Below are 14,037 nucleotides of genomic sequence, written 5' to 3' on the forward strand. Positions count from 1 at the left end.
ATTATTAATACTTGATTTATTCTGAAGAACTGTTATCTTATATTGTTCAGAATTTGGTAGAATATCCGCTGTCTATACCACTTCTGTACTATCATGTTTTTTTAAATAACCAAGGCACTTTAACAAAAGCCTTTATTTTGTGAAAATGAGAAAACACTTTCAGATCCCTCCCAGTTTTTGGTGTTAATCTGGCACCTGGTGACAATTGACTTAATTGTTGAACACCCTATTTATCTGGCAGCTCTCCTGGTTACTTTGCAAGATGGCAGCTGCTCTAAGGAGACTGAAACCCTTAGACAGCAGGTTGTCCAGATGAAGGCCAAAGGGATGACCCTCTCAGCCATCAGAGAGAGGTTGGGCGTTCACAGTCTTTGATTTCAAGAAGATTCAAACTTTAAAAGGACACAGATTAATTTAAGTCCCTCAAAAAGGTCGGTTGTCCACGCAAAAATAGTGCACGAGAGGATAGGATTATGAAGACTCTCAATGGGTTCAACACTGCAGCTAGAGTTTCTCACCAGTTCAGTGCTGAACAGGGCAAGGATCTGTCTCAGCACACAGTGTCTCAGTTTAAGACTTTTTGGAGTGAAAGCCCACCCCTCATTGGCCAAACATCTCATCAGCAGAAAGAATAAAAAGGCTAGACTTGCCTTTGCTGAGGAGCATGTTGTGTGAACAGAGGAGAACTGGTCCAGAGTACACTGAAGAAGAATGGACCAAGATCGAACCTGAGCAGTGTGTTCATCACTAGTGATGTCCTGTGGGCGCAGATGTGCTGAAGTCATTCAAAACTGTGGCCTCTTCACTTCCTATTCATTTTTAATCCTGTAGCCCGAAGAAAACATTGTTGAAATCTTCTCTTCTGACACAGTGGTTACTGTTCCCTAATTTTGCTCACTGCTTTTTCACTAAATAAAGGTTTTTGTTGGAGTGCTTTGGTTATTTTAAAAATACATGCTAGTACAGCAGTGGTATAGACAGCAGATATTCTGTCAAATTCTGAACAATAACACATAACAGCCACCTGTACAGGAAGACACAAAGCAGGTTGTACTTACTGAGGAGATTGCAGTCCTTCAACATCTGCAACAAACTGCTGTGGATGTTTTACCAGTCTATGGTCACCAGTGTCCTCTTCCACACTGTGGTGTGCTGGGGGGCAGCATATCCAAGAAGGACACCTCCAGACTGGATAAACTAATCAGGCGGGCCGACTGTGGTTGACATGAAACCAGACTCACAGATGACGGTGGCAGAGAGGAGGACACTGGACAAACTGCTGGACATTATGGACCATGCCAGCCACCCCCTGCACACCGTCATGAGCAACCAGAGGAGCCTGTTTAGTGGAAGGCTGCTCCTGCCCAAGGGTCTTTGTCCCTCAGGCCATCACAACTCCTAACTCAGGGGGAGGAGGAAATAAAGAGGACAGAAGGGAAGGTGTGGGAGCCCCTCACTGTGAAATTAATTATCTACTCTTACATACCTGGACACTTACCTTCTTCTTTTTTGTGCAATAACTTTATCCATTACTTAAGTGCAAAAATGTAATCGTACTGCTTAATTTTGTCATATACAGTCATACATATTTTATCTTATACATTTCCTTTACATTTAACTTATCTGATTTAATTTTCCGTGAATTTTATTTGACCTGTCATCCCAAAGGATCAATAAAGAGAAGTCTAAGTTTATAACAGCATTTTAGAATAAATCAAGTATCTCTAATTTGTTCTGTAATTTTGATCTCCACTGTATGTCCTTCATGGACGGATATTTTGTCTTTGTTCAGACGGTGTTAAGTGGAGACGTCTATACCAACTTGTCATTCCTGGTGGACATGATGGATGTCAGTCTGGAGCTCTTGGACAGCCCCACACCAATTGAACATAAACGCTCATTAGCAAGGTGGGTCACTTCTATCTTCTTACAGTCCAATAAAAAACATGTTAGTGTTTGTTTAGAGTTTAGCATTTTCTCAAATGTGTAGAATAGGTATACATTACATATGATGTACTGTGGAGAGCATCTAAGGTCAAACAAATAATTTTCTCATACTCTGTCTGGAAATGCTCATGCATCTGGAATTCCATGAATTATCAGCATAGCATGAGCATTTCCAGCATTACATTGAGCATTACAGTACCTTCGCACACTTTACAGTGTAAAGTTCTCATGGCCGTAAAGTTGTAAGTTTGAGCCCGATGAGCTTTTAAAGAATAACTTAAAACGACACAAAAAATCACTTTCCTCTCTGGTTAAAAGTGCCACTCTGACTGTCCTCTGACCACAGTCATCATAAACGTACATCGCTCTGAAATGTGCTCTGCACCTGATGCTTCACCTCTGCACCAAGGTCAGAAATAAATCCACTCAAGCTCAGCAAAAATAAGATTTTTGTACCGTTAATGAGTTGATTAACTTGAACTGAAAATACTAGAAAGCAGGTTCATCACATCCCACCCAACGAGATGCACAAAAGAATGTTTTTTTTGTGTGCTGAAGACTGACGGAGGGTCAGTATGCCACATCAGAGCTGTGATGGGGCCCAAACCTGAATAGTTTCTGTCCAAGTCTGATCCAAACCCAAACTACAGCAGCAGTTTTGGGCCTGAGCCTGATTGAAAACAGAAATGTCCACTGCTTTTCATCCATGGATATTTGAAGATTGACCCCGTGGATTATAAAATAAGTTCAGTATGTCACTTTAACAAAACCTTAACAATACATGGAGTGGCTAAAAAAATCCATATTGCTGTTTCAATTTAGAAACACTTGAAAAATCTTACCTGTTACTTAGCTCCAGCAGCTGGACTAAAATATCTTTTTTTATGGTATCTTTGCATGGTTCCACATTATACAAAGGTCAGCAGGCTGCCTTTCAAGGCAAGGCAATGACACAAGTGAACTAAACATGCTTCTGAATGACTGTATAATTACTCTACTTAAGTACAGGTTTGAGGCTCTTGTTTTTTGTTTGAGTATTTTGCTACTTTATATAAACTTATTTTATTTACAGTGCCAAATTATAACAAAAGTTATCTCAAGACACTTAACATACAGAGTAGGTAAAGACCACACTCCACACCATGACTTATTTATGATTTACATAGACCCAACAATTCCCCCATTAGCAGCAACAAGTCACACTATATTTAATACTAATAATATATATTATTATTATAATTATTATATGCAATATTAATCCAGCAATCTTGTGCACAGGGATGAAAACCCTTCCCTTTAACAGGGAGGAACTTCTAAAAGAACTAGCTCTTTGAAGCATGGACATCTGTCTTGACTGGTCGGGGAGGAAGATAAGGAGAGAGAAAGAGAGAAAAGACAGACAAACAGATGGACAGAGAGAGACACAGACAGATGGACAGAGAGAGACAAAGATAGACAGACAGACACAAAGACAGACAGAAAGTCCCAGAGATGCAAGCAAGTAACAGTAACTATAATATCTATAGTAATGTGAATACAGTTTACCTAACATGTTATGGCAGTTACACACATATACCGGAGTGATATAAATAGTAGAAACAAGTACAGCTAAGGTGATAGAATATGACAATGATAATAATTATGGTGATGATCAGTGATACGAGTAGTAGTGCATGCGCAGCGTCGCTGGATTTCCTGCCACTTCGGCTCCAGAAAATATTGTTTTTAACACATTTTCTCGTTTTTATATTTGGAATCATCCGTGCCCAGCTTTTATTGTATGTATTGTTTAAAAACATGGACCAAAGCTTTTAAACATTGGGCCTGTGGTTGCCTCTGATTACACCGGAGAAGTAAAACACGGAAGTCGTGACGCCAAATCGCACTAGCGAGGCGCCACTATTTAAAGAACTTCTTTAACTCAGTGGGATCAAAAAGCAACTGGTGAAGTGGGCTGCCTGCCCAGGAGTGAAGAAGGTCTCCCTGGACATTTCAGCACAAAGGCTGGAATCAAACTCACTTCCCTGTGGTGGTTCTGTGTCCCGGGGTGAAAGATCCCTAGTACGGGCTGCAGGTATGATGGCCGTTTGCGAGTCCTGTCTCCCCACGCTCTCAAAACTCAAGGAGAGCATCTCTGGCCTGAAGGCTGACCTCAGGGAGAGGGACAAAATCCTCCTGGATCTCTTCACCGTCGCCATGACCCAGGCGAAGCTCGTCGTCCATGTTGGAGCTTCCGGCGCTGATGATCACAGACAACACCACCCTGTCGTGGACCGGCTCCATCACCACTGGATCTCCGGGACCAGCACTCACCGAGTCCCACTACACCAAGGAGCCAAGCCCAAGTCATCAGCACCCCCCACCTCCTGCCTTCGCCTCGTGAAGTGGCAGTGCTCCATCAGGGAGGATGGCGCGGTGGCTCCGGTTCTGGTGAGCTCAACTCCACTCAAGCCGGGCTAACCCTGGTTAGTGGTGAACGTGGCACTGGGGCTTGCCCATCTCTCCCTCCTCCGCCTCCGGATCTATCACTGGACAACAGGTATGACATCCTAAGCCTGCAGGATTTCCCTCTGCTCCAGCTCGCCCCCGGGATCCGTCGAGGCCAGACCTTCTGCCACCCTGGAGCCCGCGAGGTTGTGTCCTCCGCCCTCCAGCTGTGTTCACAGCACAGTTCGGCCTACATGCTGGAGAAAAGTATCTCATTTGTGGTCAATTTTATGACAACATTGACCTGACTGTCCGGTCCTGCACCATCACCGCCTCCTGACAACCCAGTGTTTGGATCAGGATGCAGAGTCACAGTTTAATACACCTCTCTGCGCTGCCCTTACCACAGACGCATAGGAAGCAGAGTTGCAGTCTTATTACACTTATATTACACTCTCTGCGCTCCCTGCAGAGCACTATCCAGCTCAGTATCCTATACAAACGCTGTGTGTCATTTAAATTAATTAAATCAAAAATTAACAGTAGAGGAGCTATACAGAAAAACTTGATACAAATCAACACCAAATCTGCGATAATGCAACAAAATCAGAAAATAAAATTTGGACTTTTCTAAAGCTGTATTAATAAATGATCTGATATCAGATAACCATATTGATGTACTCTGTCTGACTGAAACCTGGCTGTGTCATGAAGAATATGTTAGCCTAAATGAATTCACTCCTCCCAGTCATATTAATACTCTTATTCCTCGAGGCAGTGGTCGAGGAGGAGGCGTTGCAGCTATTTATGACTCAGGACTATTATTCAACCCTAAACCTAAAGTAAATTATAATTCAATTGAAAGTCTTGTTCTTTCACATTCAATCTGGAAAACCGTGCAACCAATTATACTTGTTATAGTGTACTGTGCTCCTGGTCCGTACTCTGAATTTCTATCTGAATTCTCAGAGTTTCTGTCAAATTTAGTCCTTAAATCTGATAAAATAATCATTGTAGGAGATATTAATATTCATGTGGACATTGATAATAATAGCCTTAGTATTGCGTTTATCTCTCTATTAGATTTGATTGGTTTTAGTCCCAGTGTACATAAACCTGCTCACTGTTTTAATCACACCCTCGACCTTGTTTTGGCTTATGGTGTGGAAATCAATAACTTAATAGTCTTTCCACAGAATCCTATCTTATCGACCATTGTTTAATAACTTTTGAATTCGTATTACAGGACTACTCACCTCTGGGCAAAAGTTTCTACACTAGATGTTTATCTGATAGTGCTGTAATTAAATTTAAGGAATCTATTCCATCTGCATTTAATTGAATGCCTTATCTTAATATTCAAGATTCCTGTATTAACGTTAGTTTCTCTGAAATTGATCACCTTGTTGACAGTGTTGCAGGCTCACTACGAACAACACTCGACTCTGTTGCTCCTTCGAAAAAGAAGATAATGAAACAGAAGAAGTTAGCCCCATGTTAATCTCACAAACCCGTGAATTAAAGTATTGCGAAAATAGGAAAGTAGATGGCGTTCCGCTAAACTGATAGAATCTTGCTTAGTTTGGCAAAAAATTCTTAAAACGTATAGGAAGGCCCTCCGTAATGCCAGAGCAACCTATTACTCATCTTTAATAGAGGAGAATAAGAACAATCCTAGATTTCTATTCAGCACTGTAGCCAGGCTGACAGAGAGCCACAGCTCTATTGAGCCATGTATTCCTATAACCCTCAGTAGTAACGACTTCATGACCTTCTTCAATGACAAAATCAACTCGCTTAGCAACATTTTTCTTCAAACCCAGGTACTTTAGAAACAACTGTACGACCTGATGTATTCTTGGACTGCTTTTCTACAGTTGACCTTAACAAATTAACCTCTACTGTCTCGGCATCAAAGCCTTCTACTTGTCTCCTGGACTCTATTCCAACTAGGTTACTTAAAGAAGTGTTACCTTTAGTTAACACTCCTGTATTAGATATGATTAATATGTCTTCATCAGCAGGTTATGTACCACAGTCTTTTAAAGTAGCTGTAATTAAACCTCTTCTTAAAAAGCGCAGTCTTGATCCAGAGGTACTAGCCAACTATAGACCTATATCCAGCCTTCCTTTTCTCCCTAAGATCTTTGAGAAATTAGTCATCAATCATGTGTGTGTTTTTACATAATAATGAGTTATTTAAGGGCTTCCAGTCAGGATTCGACACTATTGACCATCGCATCCTGGTACAGACGAGATTAAGATGGCTTAAGTCTTATTTATCAGATAGATCTTAGTTTGTATATGTTAATGACAAATCCTCCATGTACACTAAAGTCAGTCCACAGGGTTCTGTCCTTGGACGGATTCTATTAACCTTACATATGCTTCCCTTAGGAAATATTATAAGGAAGCACACACATTTTCATTGTTATGCTGATGATACACAATTATATTTGTCGATTAAACCAGAAGAACCACACTCCATTCATGGTCCACACAGGGACTCACCGGCAAACCTTCGGTTCCCAGCCGAGTCACCTATGGACTGAGCTACTGCTGCCCCAATAGCGTTTCTTCTTTTTCATTGTTTACAACACAACATATTGGTGACGAGGATGGCTCTGTTTTGCATCCTGCATTTTTACAAAGCCCAAGTGAGCCCACGGTGCCTTTCGAAGCATGGATTCGCATGTTTGATAACTATGTGCTTACTCTGACCATCAAAGTGGAGAATAAGAGGAAGCGTGCTTTGCTAATACACATGGTCGGCGCAGAGGCTCAGCAGATCTTCTACACGCTGCCAGCAATTGAGGATTCCTACAAAGATGCATTAATGGCTTTAAAGACATTTTTTGTACTTGAATTGAATGTCGTTGCGGATAGGAGTAAGTTTCGCCAGAGAGCTCAATGAGCTGGTGAGTCCACAGCTCAGTATGCTGCTGCTCTGCGGGAGCTAATTGTTACATGTGTTTGGGACATTATCTGAGGACGTTGAAGCCCAGAAAAAACACTGACCACATACACAAAAAAACCTATACCTATGCTAGGTTTTCTAGAACTGACGGTGACATACATGACAAAATGCATGTCCCAGTACATTCATATTGCTCCAGCGAGTACGCTCATTTTAGGCATGGATCTCTTCAATGCCCTGTAACTTGAGATCAGATAGGGTCATGTCACTACCAACACACCCCCTGCCGTCCCTGTACAGTACACAGCTGCTGAAACTGATTTTGAAGACTGGAACAGTTACTGGATTTGTTCACAAATTCACTGTGAGACCTGGAATACAGCCTGTTCATCAAAAGCTACGTCGTCTGCCTTTCGCCATTCGTGATGCATTGTCCCAGGAGCTGCAGCGATTAAAAAAGGACGGTGTCACTGAACGCATCAACTCCTCACCATGGGTTTCACCCATAGTAGTGGTGCACCGCATATTGGGTCGGCTCAGGATATGTCGAGGTCTACGTGAGCCAAACAAGGCCGTGGTTGTTAACAGCCATCCACTGCCTCATATTGAGGAGGTGTTTCATGAGCTTTGAGGAGCACAAATATTCTTCTCTATTGACCTCTGCACCCTGAGAGCCGAGACCTTACTGGTTTTATCACTTATGATGGACTTTTTCGGTTCACTAAGGTCCCCTTTGGTCTCGCATCAGCCCAAAGTGCACTCCAGAGGATGATGTCACAGATTCTAGCAGACGATATTGGGTATGCTGATACGCCAATGCTGCATGAGACACGACTCAAAGCTGTACTTCACCGACTGAACAACAGTGGACTAAAACTAAATGTGGAGAAGTGCTTGTTCAGGAAATATTAACTTTTGTTTTTGGGCCACGTTGTCTCTTCTGGCTTCTGGCATCCGTCCCAACCCAGATCATGTTACTGCTATAACAGAGGCTCCTTCCACTCGTGATGTCACGGCCCTACAGTCCTTCCTACGCCTCTGTGGTGGAACCTCTTTTTGCTGTGCTGAGGAAAAATGCAGAATTTAAATGGACTGATGCTCCTCAGGAGGCTTTTTCTCACCTCAAAGATCTGATTGCTACAAGCCCTTGTGTGCACTCAGCTGATTTGTGCACTCACCTGATTTGTGCACTTACCTATGGGGACGACAGTTCACCCTGCGCACAGACCATAGCCCACTTACTGCCCTGCTGTCCACCAAAGGCTTCGGAAAAGCTTCCTTTTGATTTTTATTTTTTTTTACAACACAACAATTTTGTTATGCCTAATGATGCTGCTATAGGCCTAGTCTGCCCCGGGGATAATACTGTTACTGATTCTCTGAGCTTTTATCCCGTCCGTCTATATCATTTATGTCTCATCAATGCATATTACTAATTCAACTTAATATTTACCACTACAATTGTTATAGTCATTGTCATGTTATGTCACCTTGGCTGTGCCTGTTTCTTACTGTTCTGCTATATTAACTGCCATAGCATATGTCATATTTACATTAATTTAACATAGTTACTCTTACATCTTTAGAAGTGTGTCTGTCTGTCTTTGTCTCTCTCTGTCCATCTGTCTGTCTTTTCTCTATTTCTCTCTTCTTCTTTTCCTCCCCAAACGGTCAAGACAGATGTCTGTCCTCCACAGAGCTGGGTCTGTCCAACGTTCCTGCCTGTTAAAGGGAAGGTTTTCGTTGCCTCCATACTCACCGGGGGAACTGTTGGGTCTTTGTAAATCATAAATAAGTTATAGAGTGGGGTCTATACCTACTCTCTAAAGTGTCTTGAGATAACTTTAGTTATGATTTGGCACTGTAAATAAAATTGAATTGAAACTGAATTACTAACAACAGCTGTGATACAATGACATATGGTATATTACTACTAATATTTTTATGGCTATGAATTTTAGAAATGATAAAACTAATTATCATATATATATATATATATATATATATATATATATATATATATATATATATATATATATATGAGGAGCTCTTTTCCAAAACGCTATAAATCCATTTTAATAGTTTTCAGGAAAATTACATTTTTTACCCAGACCCACACATTTGGTTAATATTCAATGTATCTTGTCAAAATGGTTTATGCTCAGTCTGAACATGTTGAATGGACGGACAAAACAAAAAACTCTCCCGCTTCAGAGCGCCGCCATGTTGGATCGCATAGAACGCTCACTGAATGCTGATTGGTCGAGAGGACATATCGCATTTAGGCTAAAAATAGGTTTGGCGCTGGTCGCGGTTTGGAAAGGAACTGCATCTTGCGGACCATTTTAAACAAGGAAATATAGCGATTTGGCGTGAAACATTGATGAATCAGTAAAAAAGGTTCTATATAGAGCAAAGTGGCATGACAAACTCATTTTTTAAAAATTTGTCTTTTATCTCGTTTTGGAAAAGAGCTCTTCATATATATATATAAATATATATATATATATATATATATATATATATGTATAATAGTTACCAGTTGTTATTGTACTTAGGGGGCCAGGCCCTCCCCCAGAAATGGATCAGTGGGTATGAATGACCTCAGTATAGACAAACCCACACAGATTGTGTTGAAGAAATATCCAGTCAAAATGTTTGGTTAAAAAAAACAGGGGTATTTGAACAGGGACTGGCTTGAGTACTCGGTGGAAAAGGACGCTGCATTTCGTTTTGCCTGCAGGAAATTTAAATCTGTATCCTTGGACGCTACCTTCTCCGTTAAGGGATTTAATGATTGGAAACATTCAATTGAAACAGACAAAAGCCTAAAAAAAGCATGCAGCTTTAAAAGAACATTTAGCCTGTGAAGCAATATGGAGAGATCCAGAAAAACGTAGAGAGACAGGGAAAGAGATTTCCACTCTGTTAAATTCAGAACAACTGGCTCGCAACAGATACTACATGACAGTTGATATGCTGGAGTATTTAGTGGTCAATCAAGTTACATGGAGATAATGCTGGTTTTGCCAGTGTGCTAGATGCTAATAGCTCCATGGGGCTATTCTTGTCTCTCTTTGAGTACACAATGCGCAAAGATCCAGAACTGAAGGATTACAAAGACAATCCCACAGAATGCAGGCTATACCAGCCCACAGATACAAAACGAGATTATTGAAATGATGAGCAAACTCGTGACAGAGGAAATAGTGAGACAAGTTAGCTGGTATTTAATTAAAGTGGATGGCACACAGGATCCTTTAAGAAAATATATCTGTAGCCTCTTGGTTATGGCCACATCTGAGAAAGGTGATGCAGAGGCCCTGACAGGTGTCATCATTGATGAGCTCACCAGTGCAGGACTCAGCACGGATAAAATCCTGAGTCAGATTTATGATGGCGCATCAGTCATGTCTGGCAGGCATGGTGGTGTGCAGAAATTGCTCCAAAACAAGCTGGATCGTAACACACAATATATTCACTGCTTTAATCACCAAATTCATCTAGTTGTGTTTCATGCTATGTCCAGTGAAGCAGCTGTCGAGGTAAAGCAGCTGTCGAGGTATGCAACATGCTGTACAACTTCAATCAGGAAGCCAACCGTGGCTATTCTGTACAAAGTCGAGACCCTGAAACGTCTCTTGGACCAGAGATGCACTGGCCACTTGACAAAGGTCAAAGTTGTCGTGAAGAGTTTTCACTACATATCCACATTACTGACCAAGGTTATTACCCCCTGGGGATAAATAAAGTTTTCTTCAATCTTGAATCTTGAATCTTGAGGTGGAAAATACACGAGACCTCGGAGCAGAGGTTTAGCGTTGAGGCCACAGGGCTGCTTAGTGCCATTACGCAGCACAGTTTTCTTTTCATTGCCGCCTCCCTCTGTATAGGAGGGACTGGAGAGAGGACAGAGCTGCCTCCTCTACCGGTAGCTTCAAAGTCTCTGTGTGTGTGTATGTGCGTGCATGTGTTTGTTTTGCACATCCCTCTGTTGACTGCTTTAAAATGCAATGTTTGAGAGATGCTTCTGGTGTTACATTTAATGTGTTATATAGTGAAGTGTTTTATGGATTTTCAAAACATTACTTCTATAATATTCTGTTTTAAACGTTTAGGACTGATGTTGTATGCTATACCTGGTCAAATTGCTGTTGGTTATGTTTAACGTGATACTTTTGTGCTGCGCAAATAGTAATATTAAAAATATCCGCATTGTAGGCTAATGGGGCGTTCACACCAAACGCGATAGAGCAACAACTCTACATTGAAAATCAATATAAATGGCGCAATGACACCCGTTTCAGGTCGAGGAACGAATGAAACGTCTAGAGCATCTGAAGCGACATCAGACCGCGGCAGTCAGCCAGCGTTGAGATTGCAGTAAGCATCTTAAAGTTCTCTGTGATACATCCAGGGGCTCACTATAGCCATTATTGTTGCAGTCCTTGGGGGAAACCAGTCTGTTCCTGCGGATATAATATAATGGATATACCTATGAACTGTTGATGGCAGTTCATCTGAGAGCTAATTTCTGTTCTTTTAAAAGCATTCAGATCCCTTGTTAGCACTAGCATAACTTTCCATTTAGCACAACAGCAGAGTAGGCTGAGCCGGGGGTTAGCTTCAGTTAGTTAGCTGCTACATGCAATATATACGCAAATGAAGCAATAATCAAATAATTTGACAAATGTGAGGAAGCGGCGCAATACAAGCGTCAGCAGCGATTGTATTCGCGTCTCTCGCATTTGGTGTGGACGCAACATAATTGTGGTGGTGATTTAGCCAGACTGAAGTGTTTGCAAGAAGAATGTAGTAGGAGCACGGCCTACAGCAGGGGTGTCAAACTGATCCAGTAAAGGGCCGCTGTGGCTGCAGGTTTTCATTCCAACCAATGAAAAACACACCTGGTCAAACAAGTCAACTGTGTGAAGGCAGTTCAGGTGATTGAGTAAGTCGAGTCAGGTGTGTTCTTGCTTGGTTGGACTGAAAACCTGCAGCCACAGCGGCTCTTGTGTGGCCTACAGGAAGCGCTTGGAGTAAGTCTCCCAGCTCTCCCGTATTTAACGTGCTGAGACAGTTGCGCAGAGATGCGGGAGAGGACAGCAGTCAACATCGGCCACTACGGCCAGAAATTACTTTTCACGTAGGCTTCTACTCAAAGGGCCAGTAAATATTCCCTTGCGGGCCAGATCCTTTTTTGTTTTGCCTGCATGATAGAGTCAGATTCCTTACCGTAGCGCTAATTCCTACCATCCTACCACGGTAGGATGTTTGTTACGCTCCGGCCGAGGGGTACCAGACACAAAATGAAGCAGTCCAACATAAGTTTATTCTTATCACAGGGTAGTTAAAACTTCAGGGTGAGTAAGGCCAAAATGATAAACAAAACATCTCTGATTTGAAAACTATCTTACCTATCAAAAATTAAATTGCAAAAGATAATACAGGACTCTTACCTGCCTCCCTAACAAATTAAACAGGAGAAAAAAGGTTCCCAAAACAAAATGGCAACTCACCCCTACCTGATCCGGACTGCACTCAGATAACAAATTATTTCTCTAGTCACAGATAAATTTAACAAATTGTCTTACTTAACAATGAATAATCTATCACAGCACAACACACAGGTCAGCATGGTCTGGCTGGGAATCAGGAAGTAGGCAGAGAGGGAGATATCTTCTTCTTCTTCTTCTTTGCGGTTTTACAGCAGCCTGCATCCAAAAGTTGCATTGCTGCCACCTATGGTACTAGCACCTTAGTGCTCTATACTCTACCTTTAAGAGATACTTCTTTTAATCCAATTTTCCGCAATTCTCTAAGAAGGTCTTGTCTTTGGCAGTCATATTTTCTGCAAGAAGATGTTGTACTTTCTCAGGTTCCAGACAGGAACACAAGCCACTCTGGTGTTTTCCTAGCATAAACAAAGTGCTGTTCAGATATGTGTGACCAATTCTCATTCTCGAAATAATAAACTCTTCCTTACGTCTAAACCCCCCTCTTTTGCAGATGTCAGTTCCCCTACTAGATAATGCGAATAGGTGCCTTCCTTTGTTTTCTAGCTCCCAGAGCTGCTGCCATTTTAAAATAGTTTCCTGCCACACTATACTTTTACCCTCTGCCTTTGATAGAGTTATGTTGACATCTGCAGTTTCCTTTAGAGCAGATTCCTTGGCCAACTTATCAACCTTTTCATTTTTTGCAATACCGACATGAGCTGGGACCCATAGAAATTATATTTCTACCCCTCTCCTTTTCACATCTCTTATTGCCAGAAGAATGACATATACTAGGTCTTGTCGACTCTTTGATAACCCTTTCCCACTATTGATAGCTGACACAGAGTCACTACATATCAAAACTTTATGGTTCTGGATCTGCTCTGTACATTGCACTGCCATCAGGATTGCATATAATTCCACTGTGAACACACTTAGGAAATTTGAGGTTCTCTTAAAAGCTTGGGCATTCCATCCCTGCACAACGAAAGCTGCTCCTTTAACGCCTGTTTCTGGATTCTTTGAACCATCAGTGAAAATCAATATGTGATCTTGATATTGTTTTATTACATGACACTGGAAGTGATGCACCAAATTTGATTCAGGATTATCAAATCATCATCATTTCCTTCCCCAGTCCTCCACTAGTGTTAGAGCTTTCTGTACCTTCTTCAGGGTGTACTTTACATGTTTCCCCCTTTCCCATAAGCTACCATCGTCTGCAAATAGTGATGTTCCAATACCTGG

At 41.6% G+C, this 14,037-nt stretch overlaps 1 protein-coding gene across 5 annotated transcripts in view; it reads left to right on the forward strand.

Annotated features, from left to right (window-relative positions):
- The window catches only part of vps13d (vacuolar protein sorting 13 homolog D), a 223,510-nt gene that overhangs the window by 92,997 nt on the left and 116,476 nt on the right, over window positions 1–14,037 (forward strand). For all 5 annotated transcript variants that reach the window (XM_083919727.1, XM_083919728.1, XM_083919729.1 and 2 more), the window contains exon 29: window positions 1,793–1,908. In XM_083919727.1, the coding sequence (XP_083775853.1) occupies window positions 1,793–1,908 (116 nt within the window). The remainder of the gene's footprint in view (window positions 1–1,792; window positions 1,909–14,037) is intronic.

Source organism: Echiichthys vipera, assembly GCF_963691815.1.
Source record: "Echiichthys vipera genome assembly, chromosome: 9".
NCBI lineage: Eukaryota > Metazoa > Chordata > Actinopteri > Perciformes > Trachinidae > Echiichthys > Echiichthys vipera.